The 22,348-nt window shown below is 38.0% G+C and overlaps 2 protein-coding genes across 2 annotated transcripts in view; one reads left to right on the top strand and one right to left on the bottom strand.

The window, feature by feature from the left end:
• Positions 1–204: 204 nt before the first annotated feature.
• On the top strand, positions 205–7,401 carry LOC129351251 (N-lysine methyltransferase SMYD2-like). Its single transcript, XM_055020149.1, is given in 13 exon segments — positions 205–472; positions 1,298–1,361; positions 2,627–2,737; positions 2,837–2,897; positions 3,151–3,275; positions 3,372–3,410; positions 3,413–3,441; positions 4,174–4,276; positions 4,814–4,924; positions 5,121–5,241; positions 5,452–5,626; positions 6,597–6,705; positions 7,121–7,401. Coding segments are annotated over 13 exon segments (1,299 nt in total). The 5' UTR covers positions 205–302; the 3' UTR covers positions 7,202–7,401.
• An 821-nt stretch (positions 7,402–8,222) lies between these two features.
• Positions 8,223–22,348, bottom strand: part of LOC129351181 (tyrosine-protein phosphatase non-receptor type 14-like) — a 36,263-nt gene continuing 22,137 nt past the window's right edge. Inside the window, exons 5-20 of the mRNA XM_055020030.1 lie at positions 22,200–22,267; positions 21,787–21,857; positions 20,988–21,075; positions 20,814–20,902; positions 20,558–20,645; positions 20,286–20,368; positions 19,066–19,126; positions 18,657–18,723; positions 16,653–17,107; positions 15,341–16,564; positions 13,812–13,952; positions 12,837–13,055; positions 11,222–11,350; positions 10,214–10,448; positions 9,954–10,117; positions 8,223–9,781 (exon numbers count right to left, since the gene is read on the bottom strand). Coding sequence (XP_054876005.1) covers positions 9,653–9,781; positions 9,954–10,117; positions 10,214–10,448; positions 11,222–11,350; positions 12,837–13,055; positions 13,812–13,952; positions 15,341–16,564; positions 16,653–17,107; positions 18,657–18,723; positions 19,066–19,126; positions 20,286–20,368; positions 20,558–20,645; positions 20,814–20,902; positions 20,988–21,075; positions 21,787–21,857; positions 22,200–22,267 — 3,311 coding nt within the window. The 3' untranslated portion in view covers positions 8,223–9,652. The remainder of the gene's footprint in view (positions 9,782–9,953; positions 10,118–10,213; positions 10,449–11,221; positions 11,351–12,836; positions 13,056–13,811; positions 13,953–15,340; positions 16,565–16,652; positions 17,108–18,656; positions 18,724–19,065; positions 19,127–20,285; positions 20,369–20,557; positions 20,646–20,813; positions 20,903–20,987; positions 21,076–21,786; positions 21,858–22,199; positions 22,268–22,348) is intronic.

The following is a 22,348-nucleotide window of genomic DNA, read 5'->3' as shown; positions in this document are numbered from 1 at the left end:
GGTAATCCAAATCAATTACCAAATTGATGTGGTAATCCAAGCCAAATCATGCTTTGATTTGGCTTGGATTTAGCCAAATGCATGATAAAGTAACTCAGAATTGTCAAATTATCTTCCCTGAATAATGTGCAAATTTGGATCCAACACTAGGGGGAACAGTCAGAGCCACTACCGAAGGCTAAAATTGGCAGCGTAGGGTGACATACCAGCACTTAACAGCAGTTTGTCTGCCACACCCCACTCCTCTTGACAAAGCCCAGGCTCACACTGAAAGTAGTTGAAGCTGCCAGAGTTACAGAGCAATGACCGGTCTCATTGAGGGAATCGAGAAGTTCGACAGTCCTGGGAAGGGACGAGGACTCCGGGTTACCAAGGCCTTTAAGGTCGGAGAGCTCCTGTTTTCCAGCCCACCATACTCCTATGTGCTGTCGGTCGAAGAGAGAGGCAACTACTGTGAGTTCTGCTTCACAAGGTAAAAAAGCCCAATGTGTTTATTTACTACTATGAATGATTGAATTAATTAATTAATTAATTAATTAATACAACTGGAAATGTCTCTTCAAACCGGAATCTTATCTCAGTAACTCTAGATCTACCAGAGCCACAAAACAGTCACAGCATAAAATCTATTTTAGTTCTGCTTGTGCTTCTTCTTTCTGTGGCATGAATATATAGCCTTCTTATCTTCCTAATTACCTTCTAAATAATGTCAAATCCGTTACTTCGATGGTAATTTCGTTGCTGAAACAGATTATGAGAATGTGATCTGCATTTATTGTTGTTTCATTAAAAGTCCACAGCAGTCAGTTTGCTAAGCATTATCAAATGTTTTCTAACCTGGTAATTCATGATACTACATTATGTATTGCATGTCCACAGACTAGTTAATTCACTAAAAATGTCTCAGCGATTTGGAATGCTTTGCTGTTTCTATGTCACGGAGACAACTGGTCCGACTTGAGGCCAGATCTATTAATACAACAGAATGCTTGAAAACTCTTTTGCAGGCCACCAGCAACAGCTTGCTCTTGTCCATGAGGCAGGACTTTTAAAATAGTGTGATACAAAACACTCATTGCAGCCTGATATAGTGTAAAAATCAGATGCAATCAAATAAATACTTAAATACGGGTTCATTGATTAGTTTTAAGTGATTAACAGCCAAAAAACTGTCAACAAATGACATATAATGTGCAATTTAATAATAGATCAACCAATCTATTTCTTTGGAAGTTTGATAGTGTTTAATTGTCTCTACTGGACACCTTCCACACTCTAATAAACCTTTCTGTTATAGAAAAGAAGCCTTGGCACGATGCGGAAAGTGCAAGAAAGCTTTTTACTGCAATGCAAAGTGCCAGGTAGGCAACATTAGGACACAGTGGGTAAAATACATATTGAACATGTCAACAACTTTCATTTTAAATATGATTTAAATGTATTCTTGGTGACAAGAAATTATCACCAGATGGTTGAAGCAACATATCCAGGCTACACATGCAAAGACATCACAGAGGTTACAGATGATGCTGTGTGTGTTGTGTGTAAACTCAGGGAAAATAGATTTAAACATGCTTACTAAAATTTATTTAAGACCTCCCGTAAAACCTGATGACAACTTCAATAAGGAGAAATAGGTTACTTTTATTTCTCAGTTGTGATTTTGAAAACCTTGGTAATACTTTATTTGACACCTGTCATGAACATGAGTAAGTCTTCATGAATATTTATGACTGTTGTCATAAATCTAAATCATGTCATTTTTAATACCAAATTGACATGATTCAAAATGTCTTTGTTATGACAACTTGTCATTAACCAAGAAATCATGATCTGACATAAATTTGTTCTAAAAGTATTACTGATTAAACTTTAAAAATTACATGGCTTCATCTTAATAAAGCTAAAGTTTAATCAGTAATACTTCTAGAACAAATTTATGTCAGATCATGATTTCCTCTATTGTATGTGTAGTTGCTGACATAATCAAACCTCCAGCAGCTGTCACTGAAACAGCCTTCAGAAGAAATTTAAAGAGAGTGAATAAGCGACAGAGTTTTAGGTGTTGCTGCTGAGGGGTCAGGATATTCAGTGACCATTTTACCCAGATCTGATGGGACAGATGGAAAATAGAGGGTTGTAAATCCTGAGAGTGCAGATTGCACCATTAACAAGATATAAAAAGAATAACAGAAACAGTCTAAGTATTGATTTATACATTAAGTTACTCCAAAGAAATGTTTCTATTTGGACTGTGATGTCCAATTGCCCAAAGATTGCAAAATGCTATGATGGGTAAGAGGATTCCTTCCTGTAATTAATATTGAAGCACTTTGAAAGACTGTGTCTCTGTGCGGGACAGCTGGCAGAAGCATTCCTGTAAATGATGTCTGCACAATCAAGGACTGGTATCAAACTGGCAGCAACAAAATCAGTTTCTACAAAGAAATTGGGCTTCGGTTTGAATTTGTTTAAATGTTGGTTAACACAAGAATCAAAAGAGAGAGTTTCATCAATGATGCCAAAGTCTGATGCAAACTCTAAAATAGTTAAACCTGCTGAAACGTTTTCATTGTTGACTGATTATACATAAAGTACATGGTATTTTATGTGCTTTTATGTGAAGAAAGGAGACTGGGCCATGCACAAGCTGGAGTGTTCAGCTATGAATGCATTTGGAGAGAACTGGTGCCCGTCAGACATGACCCGCCTGGTTGCCCGAATTCTTGCTAAGAAGGTTGGACTCAACATGAAAATAAATAAGTATTTTTGAATTGTTTCAACCAAGTACTTTTTTTTCAGTAACATTGTGTCAAATGTGCTTATTCCAAATCAGAAAATGATGCAAGAGCGAAGTGTTTCAGAGAAGATGTTGCTCATTGAAGAGCTGCAGTCGCGTGAGTAAAAACTTTTATGACATACTTATAAAGAGGTTAAAGGCTTTTTATTGCAGCTAGACTTTTACTTCTATTATCTAACATGGCAGAGGTTGAAATATTTTGAAAAGAAGGACAAAAATTTACTTTACAAATATGCCGCAATGTGGCAAAGTTCAAGGGGTACCAAGACTTTATAATACACAGTATGAGTACGTGTATAGTTAAACGGTGACAAAATGAAAACATTGAAATATTGACCTTACTGCAACAGATTTAGAGGATGAAGATAATGAAAAAAGAGAGACAACCGACACTGACATTGCTGCCCTCCATCGGTTTTACCCTAAACATTTGGAGTTGCCTGACCACAAAGACCTGCTTACGCTCTACTCCCAGGTACCACAAAGACTTATTTCTTATGTTTTACTGGTTTAGGCGAGCAGATTGCGTTTTTCTAATTTTTCATTTATTCCAACCGTCTGTATTTAACAGGTCGCCTGTAATGGTTTTACAATAGAAGATGATGAACTGATGATGACATTGGTACTGCAGTCTATCCAGAGTAAGAAGAATGCCTCATATGCATGCTAATGAGCATGAAATGCAGTTGTAACATAGTATACCTGTGAAAAAATACAATGGCAAAACTGGAGAGACTATTGCTGAATTAGGTTTGTTGGTCTTGTGCTTGTTACATGGTGGAAAACCACTCCAGTATCTTCAGAAAAACAACAACATTTTTTCCACTCCAGTATCTTCAGAAAAACATCAACATTACTGCCTTGAAATCTGTAAAAATCTAATTTTAGCATCAACCAAAACATGACTGTAATGTACTCTTAGAGCTACAGTTGTTCAGCCTCCTTGAGGAGGAGAAAACACCATGCATGTCTCACAAGCTTATCAGCGTCATAAAGGGATGAACATCACTACACGTCACTGCAGCAATAAGTGCAATTAGAAGTCACAATGACTATTGAAATTAACTATTAATTCTCCAAAAGCCCTTTGGACCCATGCTCACTCTTTTCTTCTCATCCATATATACAACACAGGGATTCTTTTCCATCTGTTACATTATGCATTAGAACTCACAGACTTTTTTTTTTGTCTCTGAGTGACTTATGAATGTAGTTTGGAGGCATTTGTGTGCTTCTTCCCAGTCAAGAACCTCTCTACAGAGTTAAAACAATAGATCTTATCAATTAATCATGTTATTACAGTGATCAATGTTAAATAAATATGTTTTATTCAAATTAAAGCTGTTATTAACAACCTGTTTTTCCTCCCACAGTGTGGCACTTATAAACCACAGCTGTCTTCCCAGCGTCATAGTAACATATAACGGCACGTCGGCGGAAGTCCGGGCGGTGCAGGACATGAAACCTGGAGATGAAGTGAGGAAAAGGCGTGAATGCCACTAAAGGAGGTCACATCCAGTTCTAGTTTTGCATCAAGTGTGTGGGGAATGCTTGTTTTTTTAATGGCTTGTAGTATGAACCATGTTATAGACTTAAGTTGAGTGAAAGAGTTTGAGCTGATCAACTGGAACGTTTCCAGGAAAATCCAATGATGACAATGACTTTAAAAGTTTCTTTCTGCTACTTTCTTACAATAATTGACAAATAATTAAATCATTAACCTTAATGTGGTTAATGATTTAGCATTTAGATGTACAATATGTCTAAGAAGTGGTGGAGCAGAATTTTAGTCATATCTTTAAAAAAAAAAAAAAAAACTTATGTTCCAGACAATATCCAGCCAGGTATGTAGAAATTCACTCACAAGTTTTTCAAGGCAGCAGGATGAAAGTCTTGTATGTTTCAGTTCATAATGTTATATTTGTAGGTGCAAAGAGGGCAGCAAATAATGAGTATAATTTCAAGGACAGAGAACATGCTCTGTGGTAAATGTGTGTGTTAAATCTCCACTAGGTTCTCATCAGCTACATAGACCTCCTTTATCCAACAGATGATCGAAACAACAGGCTGAGGGAATGCTATTACTTCACCTGTGACTGCTTGGAATGCAAAACCAAGTCCAAAGTAAGACACTAGGAAAAGTAAATGCAAAGTAAAATTTCAGCCCCCTCCACGTTTATTGGTACCTCTGGTAATGATTTGTTAAAATACTCATAATATATTTACCAAGTATTAACTAACAATGTGAAGAGCACCATAGATGGATGTCGTTTGTGCCTTGTTAATTATATGATGTTTTTCTGACATGTTTCATCCACAGGATAAGGCAAAGTTGAAAATTTGCAAGCAGAGAGAACCATTTGAGCCACATGTGGTCAACAACATGATCCGCTACGCCAGGAACACTGTCAGGGAATTCAGGGCCCTAAAACATGTCAAAAATATCTTTTCAGCAAAGAAGCATTATTATCTTTTAAATAATAAATATATCAATTTCCATTGCCATGCATCTTAAAAGCTTACCACCTGAATTAATAGCTAATGTTATCCTTGATAATATTCACAAATGAGTAATGGACGTCTTCCTTTAAAATGGCTAAACAAAACCTTTCAAAAACTCTTGCATGTATGCATCCTTGACTCAGTAGCACCTCCTAGTGAGTTGTTGGACATGTGTGAGCAGAGCCTGGAGAAAATGGGAGCGGTCTTTGATGACTCCAACGTCTACATGCTCCACATGATGTACCAGGCCATGGGGGTTTGTATTTACATGCAGGACGCAGATGGAGCAATCAGATTCGGCGAGAAGATCCTCAAACCTTACAGGTGCCAAAATACACACAGTGTAGAGGTGATAATACGCTGTGCTGATTGGTACAGTTTTGTTTGAACTATTTTGTTTTCTTGTTTAAAAATGTGAATGATTAAATTAACATTACAATCATTCAATTAAACCATTTACCTGCAGGGGTACTTTTTTTTGGACTGTCTTGAAAAAGTATCCATGCTTTTCGAGCTTTTTGTTGCACTGCAACCAAAACAAATTGATCTCAAAATGTGAAGAGGAAGGAAAATTATGCATAGTTTTTTTTTTTAAATGTTACAATTGAAAATTTAAAGCATTGCCAGGTTTATGTTCAACCTCAAAGCAATTCTTTGTTGAATTCAATTTAGTCTCTTTCATTTTTGCAAATTTAGAGGCTAAAATCTTTGAAATGCATGTTTCCTTAACCAATGAATTCACACTTATAGGTACTTTTATGTTGGATTACTAAATAAATATATGAAGCTTTGTAGTCTGAATTTACTTTTAATCTGACAAAACATAGTTTTCAAGTGTTCTGGTTTTTATTAGCTACACTCAAATTCAAATTATTGTAATAATCTAAACATTTACATTTTTGTTTTAGACTACAAGTAGGATTTTAAGATGAGTTGAGGAGGGGTTTTGTGCTTTTGCTTATTTGGTAGTTGTTTTTTTTTTACTCTTGTAGGAAATAAATACTTTCTGTATATCAGAAAATGTACATAAAATATATACTTCTCTTAAAGTATAAGACCTTCTTTTTGTTTGTTTGTTGTTGTTTTTTTAAGAACATTCATAATCTAAATTAAAGGATTACAGACTTTTGCTTCAAGTTTAAATATTTCTTCAGAATTTATTCCAGTTCTTTTAGACCTGGCCACAAGAGTATTTTTTTCTATCATTTAAATTAATGAATATGCTAAAAGATGATTTCCCTTAGCTTATTTGATCATTTCAGTAAATTTGGTGTACATGATTTCTTTGATGCAGCAAACTTTATCCCCCCTACTCGCTGAATGTGTCCTCGATGTACCTGAAGATGGGCAGAATCTATATAAATATGGACAGGAACTCAGAGGGCATCAGTGCTCTCAAGAAGGTAAGATGGATTTATTTAAACTCTGCACAAAGTGGCATTTTGTGTTGTTTTCTTCTCATAAGACAATGAGTTAAATAGTACCGGTAAGTGCGATGTTTGCACAAAGCAGTGTGAAGTTTGTCGGGGCATTTAGATTTGGTCCCAGATTTGATTGATATATTTACCATCAGTATTTTTGTCTCATTTTATCGGTTACAGTCAGCGTATGTCAGTGTTTGTGTTGTTTAACCTGAATGTTTTGATTTGAGGGAAAAAGGTTTTGTTGACAAGAAATGCGATAAGGATGTTTTGTTGTCTAAATTAACACCGACACAAAGAAAATGCAGCTGGAAATTTGCTGACTTTAGCTGTCACAAATATACATCTGTGGAAACTACGTGAATTACTTTAAACAGATATTTTGTTTATTGGATAGGCAATGGCTATAATGGAGGTGGCTCATGGAAAAAATCACCCTTTCCTCAAAGACTTACGTAAAGAGATTGGACAAAAGTGAAGACAACATTGGGACTGATCTGATCCGAGCTTCACAGGACTGTGAGATTTCTTTCTTACTTTGCTCATGAAGGAGGAAGGATTTTTCCAAAACACTATATGAACATTTGGTCTCATGCAGCTATGTGAAGTTGCATACCATGTTATGGAGTGAAATTGTTTTTTACTACATTTATTTCACTAAAGTGACTCTTACTGGTGTGACTTTTTTGTGATTATTTCTTTACTGTAAAAAAAAGAAAAGAAGTTAACATCAATATTAGTAGTGGCAAAGACACTATTTCCACATGTATTCACTCAGACTTTAAATCGATGGAGGTGTTTCAATCGTTCCCAAGGCTACAAGCACTTGGGCGTGCATACTGAAAAGTGAGTTTTGTGTAGTCAGCATAAACTCCTGATCTCTGCCAAGCACCTTTACAATAAATTAGACAATGAATCAATACAGGACTTTCAGACATCAGTGCCTCTCCTCACTGATGCTCTCCTGGAAAAAAATCGCTAAATATTAGAAGGGTGCATACACCTTTGAAGACCTGAAAAATACCGAACATTTTCAAATCAAAGTCAATTTATTATGGAACAGATTGTGAAAGTATGTGTAAAAGTAAACATATGAACACCTCCTGGCAAAATACACATTATTTAAATGTCACTTTCTCTCTTCCTTTGAACTTTATTTTAAATTTCTTGATATTTCTTTATTACTTTTTACGTAATGGTTAAATTGAATACATTTTAAGTTATTTATATGTAATTTTAAAAAGAAACACAAATGGAGCAGTTGCTGTGCAAAGCAAGGAAACACCAACCAATCGTGTTTTGTCTGGAATTACAAATTTATACTTTGTACATGTTTACAAGTCCAAGAATGAATGTCTCACCATTTCTTTTCTTTTTTCCCCCCCTATCAAATATTAATCAGAAAAACTATTTCTGATTAATATTTCAGATTTTATTCATCAGAAATAAAACTCAAATAATGTGACAAAGAAAGCAGGTTCAATTCAGGGCCTCAGAAATTAAAGAAAATAATGCTTTTATTGCATAATAAGCAAGTACAACAGCTCAATACATGTCTGGGGAGAGAAAACAAAACTTAATGCACTGAAAATGCATATTCAGAAACATATGTACATATAATTTGAAGCATATTTTGAAGGTTTTCTTGCCAAAACAAAAGAACGAAACGTGGGGCAAAAATTAAATATAAAACAAACTGGAATGAAGTGACAAAAATACTGTTGAATAGAAAAGAAGTGCAACAAAAAAAAAAACCCTTGAATGTCAAAATTTTATAAAGCTTATACATATCTGAGATTACATACTAAAATATATACATTAAAATGTAAAAATGCATGCATAGTTTATGTTTCGGTATTTTAAAGTTACCAAGTCGATAAAAGCAAACTATATAAAACATTTGGACATGACTGTTTTGTACAGCATAATAGTTAGCTTAGGTACAACTCAGAAAAGCAGAAACATATGGGTTTAGGGTTTCATAAGTATCAATTTTTCTACTCTTGGCCTTTCATTTTGTTCAGAGTAGAAAAGCAACATGATATAAATTTTGAAGCAACAAATTAAATATCAAATTTTATTTTCTTTTTTTAAGAAATCAACAAATTCCATTTCAGTAAGGCACAGTTGTATAACCATTAATTATCTTCAATTTAAGCACTATAAAGGTTTGAAATGTGTAACATAACACAATATATTATTTCTGAAATGTTCTTGTGTTTGCTTAAGCTCGCACAAAACGTCTTAGTTGGCGAATCTTCACATGAAAATTGAAGAAATCGCATGAAAATTTCACCAAAAGCAGAACAAAGAAAAGGTTAAGACAAGTTCAGAAGAACAGCATGTCCACCAATGGTAAAAGTGAAGGTGACCACAGTTTTCATAGAAATAAATAAAAACACTTGTTACAATATTGAAGTAAAAAATTGCTGCATTAATCATTATTGTGTTGAAAACAAATGAACACTTACACTCATTTTGGCAAACCAGAGTAAAGGTGTAGTTTAGAGCAGTAATACTGCTGCAACCTGCTGTTCATGCAGCATATTGCAGGTCCTAACACTGGCTTTAAGATTGTTGTAAAAACATGTAGCAGGCAGGAAACCTCCCACATTCACGCTCACAGCAACAAGCTGCCTGTTCACCTGACCTACATGGAGACAACGCACTTACATGTATGGTCAATAGGAAAAACAACAGAATTAATATGCAATGAGAAAAACAAAGAGCTAAATCTGAATACAACATGGAAAAGTGGTTAATTTTGGGGTCTTTTCTTTTACACTTTTTGAGAGGAGTTTGTTGTAAACTCCAGTAAAATGTACACAAACTGCTTAGTAGAAAGCTCAATATCTTCTACTCATCAGCTTTCTAGATCTAACTGGGAAGTACCGATCTTATCGTCTAGTTGAACACTGAGAAGTCCAGCTCAGATCAGGCGCGAGTTCTTGAGGAACTGGATGAGCACCTGGTAGACAAACTTGTACTGGGAGATGGTCTGCACCATCAGCATCCTCTGATGTCTCAGCTCTGACAACATGGTGGGAACTTCCACTGGCTAAAAGGAAACAAAGACGATGGAGGTGGATGTTAGTCATAAAAAAGAGATACATAAAAGACACATTAATTTTTCTGACGCCCCTCGTATTTTTAAATGTTTTCCTTGGTGACTCATACCACAGGTTTATTTCCACCTGACCGCAGCTTAGTTACAGCCATCATCTACACACCTCATTGTGCTCCAGGCAGCTGATCATAAGCTCAGCCAGGATCACCACACCGGTACGACCCACGCCGGCACTGCAATGCACCACCACTGGAGGATTAAGGCTCTTTGAGGTATCCAGCATGGTGTTGGTGTGCCTCCTCACAGATTGAATCTGCTCCAAGTAGGCTGGGAAAAAAAGAAAGAAAAAGATGGGCGTTCTGGTAGGTGGTGTCTTCAGACATCGATTAGTGTAACTATTGACAATAAGACAAGTGCTCTCACAGAGAAAACCAGGAACATATTCAGGACAGCCCTGCTCAGGCCAGTCGGTGTACTGCAGGTGCCAAACCGTCCTCTCCTGGCCGGACAGCAGGTGTTTGACCTTCAGACCCGTGGTGGCGTAGGAGTTGTACTCTGTGCGAAACTTGGTGGTCACCTTGAACTTGCCGTAGGTGGCAGAGTTGTGTTTGGAGCCCAGTTTGGGCCAGTAACGGTGACTCTTGGACCTGCCGCCCTCCTGGGAGAAAGATTGATAAAAATAGTGTATTAATTATTTACTACAGTCATTTGTAGCCTTTTCTTGCACAAGTCAACAAACATAATGCTGAATAAATAAAAACACAAAACTAATACATTGATAATATAATAATATTCTTGTCAATGGCAAATAATAAGTGAAGCTTGAAGTGGACATGATTTTAGACTAGATTAAAATAAATAAATTGACCACAACAGCAGTCAAAAGACGTGAATCTGGAGGGTTGGCAGAGACATGTGGGACAATCTGTCAACAAGACAGCTGTTAGTTGTGCACTTCAAAACAATGTTTTTGAAGGGATCATGATGCCTTCGAAAACAAAATGAAAATGGATGAAACGAAATGAAAAGCGAGAAAAACCTGCTAAAAACTGCAAAGGATTTTACTGGGCAGCAACTCCATCCTATAGCAGGATAAAGACTAAACACAACTTAAATAGTTTATTTAGACTTGTCCTTAAATTCAGTTGGGAATCTGTGTCGAGACTTGAAAATTGGTATTTTCCATCCAATATGACTGACTGGCCAACTTGAGCTAATTTGCAACAAAATATATATATATATATATATATATATATTTTTAAGATTTAAATTAGTAAAACTAAACATCTTCATCACCTCCTTCTTCTATTTTACAGTTGTTCAATTTTTTATGTCAATCTATCACAAAAAATACCAATAAAATATATTGAAGATTTTAGAAAAATGAAAAAAGAAAAAAAAAAAAAAACTCAATGTTTAATGGGTTTTTACCTCCTCTGCTGTAACCATAGCGATGACGTTGACGCCCTGCTCCCAGATCATCTGCCAAAAGTCACCGCAGGTGTTGGCCAGTGGGCCTTGCGTGGCAATGTAGTGCCACTCCTCCCCTCTGATCAAGACCTGGGAACAACAACAGAATGTTGAAACGAAACTAATACATTTCAATGTCTTTAAATTTTTATTTAGATTAGAATAAATTGAACACCCTTAATTGGCAGACATGTGAAATGTACTGACAGTTTCCTTATGTACCATATAATAACATATATGCAGTATAAGGAGGTAAAATTCAAACGCAAGGTCTTTTTTTATTTATCTTATATTCTTGTTCATTCCTTTACTGATGATAAAATGAGACACAAAGCAAAAGCAAAATTGTAATCTTATGAAAATTCCAGCGTGCAGCGCTGTTGCATAACAAGCATGATTCTTCAAGCAACCTCGTGATTTAGCATAGAATCATTTATACGAGTAGAGAGGTCAGAGGTTACGAAGGCGCACCTTTGATTAGGCATATTTAAATAAAACAAACGATTGTGTCCTACAATTTGCTGTCTACACTGAGTTTAATTTTCTCAGCTTTGAAAAAAAATGAGTCGCTTAAGATGTTTGGAGTTTGGACAACATTCTTTTGTAATTCCAAGAACTTGGAGGGATTAAAGTTCTGAAAGCAATGACTGCTTTTCACACTTTTCTCCTAAATAAAACCTGACTGATCAAAGAAAACTAATTCACTTTAGTATTTATTTTGTATAGGACGTATGATGTGAGTGCTGCAAAGGGGCTTGACTTTGTTATCTGAAAAGTTACACAGATAAACTTGATTTTTGTTTTTCTAAATCCACAATTTTTATTCTGTGGATTTGTGTTAATTTGTTTATAACAAAAACTAAAAAACTCAAATGCAGGATCTCTTGTTCTCAAAGCAAACACATAATGTGCCACCACACAGCCTTTCTGAGCAAAAGCAGGACAAAACGGCTCACACAGAAACAACTCAACACTTCAGAACTTTTTGGAAAGTTCTGATTTCTGTCAGATGGCTTTGCCTGCTACAGCAGTATGTGAGTATGATAATTAATAAACAATGAATAGAATCAGATAAAAACACAAATAAGAAAGTCAGACAGAAAGTGAAATAAAAACAATATGATAAATTAAACTAATTATTAATAAAATAAGATAAACTATTAAGATTAAATAAATAATTAAAATGAAACTAGATTTCATTTTAAAAACATTTATGTAATTTTAAAAAACATGTTTAAAATGTGAAAAATCTGAAAACCTGTCTCAAGCATATGGAAGATGACGTGTCAAAAACATATTTTAAAAAAAATTTGTTCTTAATAAATGCTTAAACTATATTTTTATAATTAAGACAAGTAAAACTTGAAGAATGTGAAAATAATGAAATAGTAAACTTTATGCTGAGTTGCAGAAAATGTTTTTTGTTGTTTTTTTTACTTTTGCACTGAGAATAAGGGATTTCCATCAGATGGGGAATCTTTTTGTGACGGTGGTGTCACATGAAGGTTAGGTTAGGCTGCTGCAATCTTCCGTAAAACCATTTCCCCATCATCTACCATTGATGCACTGAACGCACCTTGATATGCGAGGCATTAATGTATCCCGTGTTGTTCTCTTTGTTGGGTACCAGTTCGACCCGGTTCTCCTCATACGGGACAACATCACGGAATCGATTGCGCTCTGCGTTTTCGGGCAGCGTTGCGGTGGTGAGAAGGCAGTCGGTCCTCTTCTTGGGCACCTGCTCATACTCTGTGAAGACCCTGTCCTCCTCCAGCTTCAGTTCTAAGGTTTCACACTGAAGATGATCAGAGGGGAGAGGTCAGGTTACCCTCTTACAAGCCATTCATAACAAGAGGCTGTTAAGTCCTGAGCATTTTGGAGCAAGACCTTTGGTATGGGAGAACTTCAAACACTGTGCATTGCCACTGCTGAAATCAAAGTAGAAGTCTACAGCGTTCATTAGTAGCCTATCTTAGCCTATTTGTTTATTAGGCTGGTCATGTCTGCGAGAACAGAAAATCTTTTCTTTCTTTTTTTCTTGCTCACACTCTGCCGGGTCACATTCTTTACATAGCAGCCAGCCCAGAGACGATAAGCTGCACCGTGCCACGCGTTCCACAGCCCACTCAGGGGATTGCCCCCGTTAGCCTGGCAACAGCCTGGGACAAAAACTGGCTTTCACAGCCCTCCAAATCAAAAATGGAGCAAACACAATAACAAGTTGAAATTTTAGAGTCATGGTGAACTAAAGCTTTACAAAAAATTTAGAAAATGCTTGAAATTGGGCTTGGCTCTCTCCATAATTGGCTGAATGAGTTTGATGTTAGTTTGTTATTTCTTCTAAATAAATATTTGCATGACTGAGATTTTAAAGGAATACACAAATATTTGGTTTCCCAGGTAAGCACACAGGCAGAGTAAGTTTTCCTGCAAAGTAATAACAATAAAACAAGAATGTAGTTTTGTGACATCAGCTGCCAATCATCTTGTTGGAGTTCATTCTAATTCTTCAAGACGCATCACAATGTTTTGATGAAAACAGAGATTTTACCCGTTCGTCTGACGTCGACTTGGCTCCTTCCTCAGTCTGAATCTTGGCGACGGGCATCCTCGCCACATAAAGGCCGTTTAGCGCCGCCATCATCAGCGGTCTCCGCATGGAATCCACAGACATCTTCTGTCTTTCCAGCGTCTTCAAGAGAGAGGAAAATCCAGGTGTCATGGTTACTGGCAGCAAAGGCAAGTGACCCGAGTCTCCACATGAGTACGAACAGAACTGGGGATGGAGATTTTAATGCCAGTCCAGGGATCGAAACTTGCAGTAACAGTCATGTGTTCCGTTTTCTTTTGCCCATATTTATTTTTACTAACACACTTTTAAACGTCTGCTCCTCTTTATTTTATCCACCTACCTCTGAAGCTTCCTTTCTTACAAGGAGCTCATCCACTTTTGTCAAACTCTGAGCAACATTCCTCAGTCCCTCCTTCCACCAAGGATTACTTTGCCTAATCTGCAACACTGTTAAGCCATCAAGGCAGCCCCGCCTCCTTCATCCTCTGTGGGACAGTCAAAACAACAGCTTGAGGGTCTGGGGGGGTTGGATACCGCTACATATCAAATAAGTCAGTAGGTAGATATATGTGCCATCAGCTTCCGACAGGAGTAAAGCCTTTTAGAGAGAATTTCAAACTAAACCTGCATCCAGGTCAGTCGTACAGAGAATGGTTTGTCACCAACAGGTGATTAAATCTATTCCAGGATTCAGGCGTTGTGTCGAGAACGCCCCACTTGAAAAATAATCTAAGGGATTTGTAAGGGCTTTAGGCTGCCTGCGGGGATTCAAAGGCCAGTACTGCCTTGTTATGTGCTGAAACCTACATTACTGCTAATGAAAAGCTGTGAGATCAGCAAATAAACAACAGATGATATCATTTAACATCTGTACCAGGACAGGCTCATTTGACCAATTAAAGGCGATTCTGTGTCTAAATAACAAAAACTAAGTACAATTGGAAATGCAAATATAATGAGACACAATAACACATAAATACAAATTATTTGCATTTTTGTGGAAGATGAAGGATCTGAAAGCATAACTCTAAATGATACTGTCAGTTAACCCATAGAAAAACCCAACAGAGGCAAAACATTACTTTCTTGAATAATGACCTCCTCAGTCCACAAAAACTGCAAAAGTTTTTTTGCAGTTTTTGCAAAAAAAAAAACTGCATTCTAGAAGTTTATTCTAAAACTTATTAGAATAAGTATATTCTAATATTCTAATATTCTAAAAGCTTATTCTAAAACTTTTAGAATAAGCCAACCATATATTCAAATGAGAATCTGTAGCATATCTGATCAAACTTGAACTTTTTGCAGAATGGACAAAGATTTCAGACCTTACAGCTGTAAGTGACCCAATTAGGCTGAATACAAATGCACAAAACATGCACAAATAATCATGGAAACTGAAAATATTTCCTCCACAATGATCCACATTGTTTTTGCCTCACACATGAAATCCAAATGAAATACATTAGCTGTGATTGAAATGTGAGAAAAAGTGAAAACGTTCTTACCCTTTGAGCAATCTCCCTTTCCACTATGCTGTCTTCCAAAGAGAACATCTCGGACACCGGCCTCTCTTTCACCGGCTCCTTCCTCACCCTCTCCTTCACGCTGGTCAGGTCTGGTTCTGAAATGGACGGCCCCAACACTGCTCCGTTTACCCCGCTCTGATCCCCTCTGGTCAACGTCCCGCCCCCACCAGCGCCACTCCCAGCCACAGGTCCACCGACACCTTGTGTCAGAGTCAGGTCCATAGGTCCTTGATTGCAGTGCGGCGTCTGGTCGTGGTTATGGTGGTGCGCGGCGCTGTGACTGGCCCCACGGATCTGAGAGCTGGCATTAGTTCGAGGAGGGCCTGGGTACTCTGGAGGGGGTTTGTTAGGCAGTTTAGCAAGAGCCGCCTGGAGCTGAGCGCTGATGCTGATGTCGTTGAGGCCTGGAATCTGAACATCCAGCTCAGGCCTCTCCTCTTCCTCTTCCTCCTCACTCTCACTGCTGTGTATGAGCATGGTGGCATTGGAAAGAGTCTTTTGATGCTGGTAAGCCACTCCGGTAGGAGGCGCCACTGCAGCCTCAGGTGCATTTTGGGAAGGTTTCTGCATGGGAAGCTCCTTTGGCTGCTGAGGTGGCAGCTGCGGTTGGGGCTGAGGTTGAGATGGCATCACTTGCTCCCTAAGAGTATTCCTCCGATGAAGGGCCGTGCTCATACTCTTCATCACCAAGCCTTCGATGCCGCCTCCCCTCATGCTGCTGATGAACTCCATGCTATGCCTCTTGTCCAGGGCAGAGCGGTGCTTGGCGCCGGCAGTTAAAGGTTCACTAACTTCCTGCAGGGACTGATGCACCACGGCCGAGCTGTCTGGCTGGAAGGTCTTGACCGAGAGCTGCACCATGCGGGTGACCAGTTCTGGGCTGCTGCCTCCGATGCAGCGATGCCGATGGCTCGCCAGGTCTGGTGTGCTGGTCGCCGGGCGGAAAGAGCTAGAAGGATAAGGTGGTGGAGGTCTTGACATGTGGTTTCTTAGCATGTTAGCATTGACTGCATAATTTCCCATGTTGGCTCCTTGCTGTTTGGTGTTTGCAAGCTCTGGGGTGCTAACAGTGTGAGAGATTGAGGTTCCAACTTCTCCACTGCTGTCTCCAACACCGTTAATGCAGGGCGAATGACATGGACCATGGCTGTTGGCTGGGCCCCCCGAATGGTGTCCATGGGACACTGGCTTACTGTAGCTAATCTGTAATAACAACATTTATTACAGATTAGAAAAAGGTAAGGCTTAGAAAAACGGTGAAGAAAAAAGTTAATCTGGGGTTTAGCTCTACCTGTGGAGTGTAAGGTCCAGGGTTGGGTCCTGGGCCATGATAGGGGCCCCTCTCTCGCATTTCTGGCTGGCTGTACACCAGAGCCTCTGGCTTACGGTAAGCACAGGAATTGCTAATGTTCAAACTGCGCAGTGACTGGCTGTGGAGGTCGTGATGAGTGGGGACAATCCTTCGATTCTGCCGCATGACCGCTTCATACTCAGGAGTGGGCCTGTACGACGGAGCGATGATGGCGCTATGGCGGTGGTTGGGGATGTAGTCCGGACGCATGAGCTCACTGCCCGGGATGCTGAGGTTGGACGACATGGGCGAAGGGGGGATGAACGTCTGGGAACGATTGAGGGAGCTCAAACTTGGGCTGCTGTACATGCTTCCATTGGGTACAGTCCCATTTCTGAAGGTAAGATCAAGACTGGTCTCCGACTTGTAGTAAAGGTCCTCATGGAAGATGCTGTCTGCAAGGCAGAAGAGACAATTTTAAGATATAAATCTGCAAAGTGTGGCCTCATATTCCTACAAGCCTCTTTTTCATCTTTTTAGGGGAAACATGCAAAACGCTATGTTGTGCAAAACAGACTTCCCATACAGAGATGTGAAAATGTGAACAGGTTTTAAGGCAAAGCCTTTTCGAAAGACACGGCACATCTTTCTTGAATGAGTTGTAATAAACGCACCATTGTGAGCAATTTAATGTAGAAAACAACTGTTTCAAAAGGAAAGGAGAAATGACCTAATCTCTTTGGAAAAGTATCAAATCTCCATTTACAAGGGAGCGAAAATGAAAATCAACAAAGAAAGTTGTAGGCAGAAGACCTTGTGTTGTTCCCATTTATATTTCTCCTTTTTAAAACAAATGCCATTTAGTTTGTGGGAAAAATACAATAAAACCTCGGCTTACGAATGCGATTTTATATATCCATCTTGTTGGTGGACAAATTGAATAGTAAAATCATAGCTCTTTATTAAATCCAGAGGAGTCAAAAGCGTTTCACAGGGGCTTCAATCTTTACCCCTGAGCCACAGTATAATTGTGAAACAGTTGTTCACATGCTAAAGATGCTAGTAGAGAGATAGGAGACTCACAGGCGAAGCACTGGCTATTAGCAATGTGATAAATTTAATTAATCATTTAGCACAGTTTTCTAATTAGGCTTTATAAACATGACCAAATGCATATTATGGTAAGAAATAGCCTTTAAGCCTCTAAGCTAATTCTATACATATTTTGAAATTCACAGTGCTTATAGGGTAAATATAATCTGATAGGCCAACAAGTGCAAGTCCAGGCTTTTTTTTAAAAACCTCACCCCACCCTCCTCCGCTAGATGTAAGCTAACTGTTTTGTCCCCTTCACCTCTGAAATCAACATGTTGCCCCTGATTCTACTAAAAACACACAAAATTGTGTATGTAAAGTTCAGAATAAAAAAAAAAGGCAGCTTAAAATTTATCCAAAACTATTTCACTTCCCTACAAGAAGAGTTTGGTCTAATTTAATTTAAAAAATGGTATTGTTAACTAAGAAAAATGTCAATAGTGTCATTTCATTTGAAAGCAAAGCACATACACAATCTTGGTCCGCACAATAGAAATTAAGAGCGACGCTTGAGATCAGCCAGCAGAATGATCCCACACCCACGTACAGTCTCGCACCCTGAATGATTTTCCACTCTGCTTTTATTGTCAGTCCAATGTGAGTAAAGCAATTTGGATTATAAGGCAGTCTGACTGTGTGAGCAAGTCGATGAAAGAGCGTAGCACGCATGAGGTCACTGCTCTACCCCTTTCCCATCAACAAAAAAACATTGGTTGGGAGACTGTTAAAATAAAAAACGGGCCATGAGTCACACGCCTGATGGGAAAGACACAATTAGCCAAACTCGAAACGTTTGAGTTATTGTCGGGGAGGCAAAAAATCTTTAGGCAGGCTGTGGTTTAAGTGGTAACATAAAGGCAGTGAAACTTGCTCTAAATATGTCTATGCGAGAATGTGTTTTACAATTACCTTGAGAGCTCTGCATGTCCTGATAATGCTCATGCACCGACTGGAAGTTGCAGGACTGGGGGCGGGGCTGAACAGAGAAATGCGTTTAAATACAAATAAATGACAGCATAAAAATAAGGAATCAAGCGAATGTGACAGATTTAGATGTAAAATCATCTTCTGTGACAATTTCAGCCAAGCCATTGTCTGGTCTGCTGGGAAGAGGAAGCAGAAATTACTGCCGTCTTTGTCTCACTGGGAGCAACACCCTTAATAACTTTTAAGACCAACCCACATTCAAAACTGAGACTGGAAGAGCCACGGCTTATTGTGTATCCCTTTTGTAAATAAAATATTTCATTCTCTCTCTTCTCACTTATAAACAGTTATTAATTAGCAATAAATGGAAATTACTGGTTGCAGACTATACCAGAGATAGGCGATGAGTCCATGTGGGTCTCCTTCTGATTGGTGCAGGAGAGTGGGTGGGCCTGGACAGAAAACCAACAACATAAATGATCATTCAAAAAGAAAATAGAGCAATGAACTCTAGTATTATAATAATGAGAAAAATAATATTAAAGCATTTTGTAAGCACCTCTCTATAATCAATTTATTGACAACACTGCAATATAAAGTGCTGGAAACTTTTATTGGCAGTCATGGTAAAAAAGTGTAGAAAAGAAAAATAGAAATACTTAAAAATAAATTAGTATCATTGCCATAGAATAAATTCACACTGAAACTAATTTTCTTCCTACATTTTTTCAAACTGGATATGAAAATTTTGTTCATATGTTTAACTCTTTTTTTGTTGTTTTCTTCTTAATTCTTGATATAATTTTTTTTTCTCTGACATTTTACTTGATCGTAATAAATAAACATTTAATTTCCAAAACACCCATTTTTTTCACCATTTTTGTTGACTTGATTTGGTTGACATTTCTCGCAGAGGCCACCAGAAAGTGCTTCAAGAATTCAAGACACCAAGAACTTTAGCAAGTTTCTCAGGGCCCATAGAACCACAGACTGTCCACCATACTTAAGAACTTTCCTACATGTTCATTACTTGTCCCAAAGAATGCATCATTCTCATCTGATTGAAGAACTACATTCCAGCTCATCCCAGTAAAGCTTAGGAAACTGAATGTTAACATTTCTGATGGTAGAACAGGAACTATCACCCCAAATAAGCCGGCTGGCATGAAAATAGCATTTAATGGTTGTTAGGGAAATGTTTTGTTGCAGTTTTCTAACAGCGAGTTATAGTGATTTATTTGTACCTCCTTGCTCACTGTGTACAGTCATAAGATAAATATGGTCTTTGGCCAGCCTATTAGCCAGAAATATTGGCTTATGTATCATATAGTTCTACATCAGAAAACTGATTAATTACTAATTCAAATTTCCCTGGATTTTCCCCAGCTGGATAACTTTTCTCAAAGTAAACAATGTTTTTTTTCTACATGTCTCACTGTGAGATTATGTCACTGCAATAAAAGGTCAATTCATTTTAAGGATTTATAGAGATTTTTAACAGAGCCAGCAAAAGAAAAATTAACTGGCACCATATGCTTAGCCGTTACATAACCTTCAAAAGATTCCTGCGCTCATTTCTACTATGGCCTTTTGCTCGGCCTCGAGACTTACTCTGTGCAGATTTTGTTTTGTTTGTAGAATTTGTGTCTGGCCGTGAAAAGACGAGCAATGTACTTGGCCATTTCCATATCCTCCTGCAGATACACACATGCACACGCACACACAGAAGAAAAAAAAATACATTTTTAAGAACATCAAGCACATGCATTCACATTGGAAGCACATTTATTGGAAATCATCTCCCCAGATGCAGACGTAACCTTCCACCTCCTAGGATGTGTTTGTGTATGAATACCAACAGCATCTGCAGACACAACACTCACCATGTGAAAATTGATGGTGTCGTCTCTGCTTGTTATCTCCACTGTGATGGCTGACTTGTTGTGTGCTATGGTACCGATGTCCTTCCACCTGTTGCACGCGTGGAAATACATCCAAAATAAGGAATGGTGAAAGAAAGGGAAACACATTTTACCACTTGGATCTTTCTGCATTTAAACCAGCAGCATGACTTTCTGGAAGACGGGTTCTTAATCGGTGCAAAATATGCAAAAAAAAAAAAAAAGGAGGGACACTAACTTGTGGAGCATGATGGATCTGCCATTTCTGTGTTTGACAAATACCCCAACAAAAGACATACCGATAAAAATGTCATTTGTGTAGTTGTCCTGCAGAAAAAAGAAGAAATGTAATGAAGACACAGTCAAGAATTTATTCTAATAATTTTTTTTTGTTTGTTTGTTTTGTAGCCACCTTTGCAGGAAAACTTTCCTGGCCAAAACCGTCCAGTTTTTCCACCTCTTTGATGTACAAAAGTTCTGCTTCAGCTGGTGGCCTCCCACTTTATGGTAGAAACAAAGCATGAGACAGGACCATCCCTGTTATTGGTGCATGTTTCGACACCATTTAAGTCAAGGTCAAGCTTTTACAGAATAAATATTCATTTCCAGTCTTTTCTGAGGGGTGAAATTATCAAACATCAATCAGCTTAAATGCATTTTATGAACAAAAATGTGGTGCTCTACTATGATTTTTTTTGTTCCTATTCTGTATTTCATCCACTCTCATGTGGCTCAGACACATAAATGCATATTGTAATTGGATGATAGTCACTCACTGCATATTGGATAAATTTGATCATCAGAAATGGTAAAACTAATTTAACCTGACTGATTTCCAGGTAAGTACCCCACACTTAGGGAGAGTCCATAAATTCACAATAGCGCTAAGTCAAAGTCAATCCAAATGCTTAATGTTAGCATGCTCTTATTTTATTTTTGCAAAACAAGACATGATAGTTGTTTGTGATTTCTGCCCGAGTGGAATATGCAACTCTGTCAAAGTTTCAAACTGGAAGTTGTTGCTCTTCCGCTGGCAGTGGAAAAGCTATGCAATAAATTTCAGGCCTGGTTGTTTATTACCTAGGTGGGATACATGGATGAAACTTTGGCACATCTAGCACAGAGACTCTAAGAATGCCCCCAAAGCATTGAACTCTATGTAAACCTCTGATCAGAACTGTTAATACAGATTAAAATATGGAAATGAATACCAGTGACTCTTATGCTCTTCAGCAACTTTCTTGGTCCACTCCTCCAGCACTTCATCCCCATTAGGCCAGTTCTACATGGAAAAAACGAAGACAAACAAAACAGCAAATAAGACAAAAAAACATACTAAATATCAGCTAAGTAGAGCATAAAATGCTGAGGATGATAAAATGATAAAACTACTCAAAAAAGAAGACACCGGTGTAATCTGCCTGTGAAGATTCAACAATAGTTTTTGCAGCTGCATTAATAAACAGCATGTAGTTCTCATATGATTTCAACATCACCCACTTCAGTAGCAATCTAGCCTGCCAATCAAGTGTGCAGCACACAAGAATGCATGCCTTCAGGCATGCCTGGAAAGAACAAGGCATGTGATCCTTAGCTGGGAAGTAGTAGTAGTTTGAGGACTCACCACTGGGAAGAGCACATACTCTCTGAGGAAGTCCTGAGATTGGAAGTGGGTGAAGTCTCCAAAGTCAGCTTCAAATCAGAGACAAGCAATGAGAATAATTTAGACCAAAGCAACACATTTAATATATAAAACTTCATTCTAACAAATCA

The sequence above is a fragment of the Poeciliopsis prolifica genome, unplaced genomic scaffold (genome assembly GCF_027474105.1).
Source record: "Poeciliopsis prolifica strain line A6 unplaced genomic scaffold, Auburn_PproV2 SCAFFOLD065, whole genome shotgun sequence".
In the NCBI taxonomy this organism is placed as follows: Eukaryota; Metazoa; Chordata; class Actinopteri; order Cyprinodontiformes; family Poeciliidae; genus Poeciliopsis; species Poeciliopsis prolifica.
Note: the sequence above shows the minus strand (reverse complement) of the source record. Positions and strands in the feature narration are given on the sequence as shown.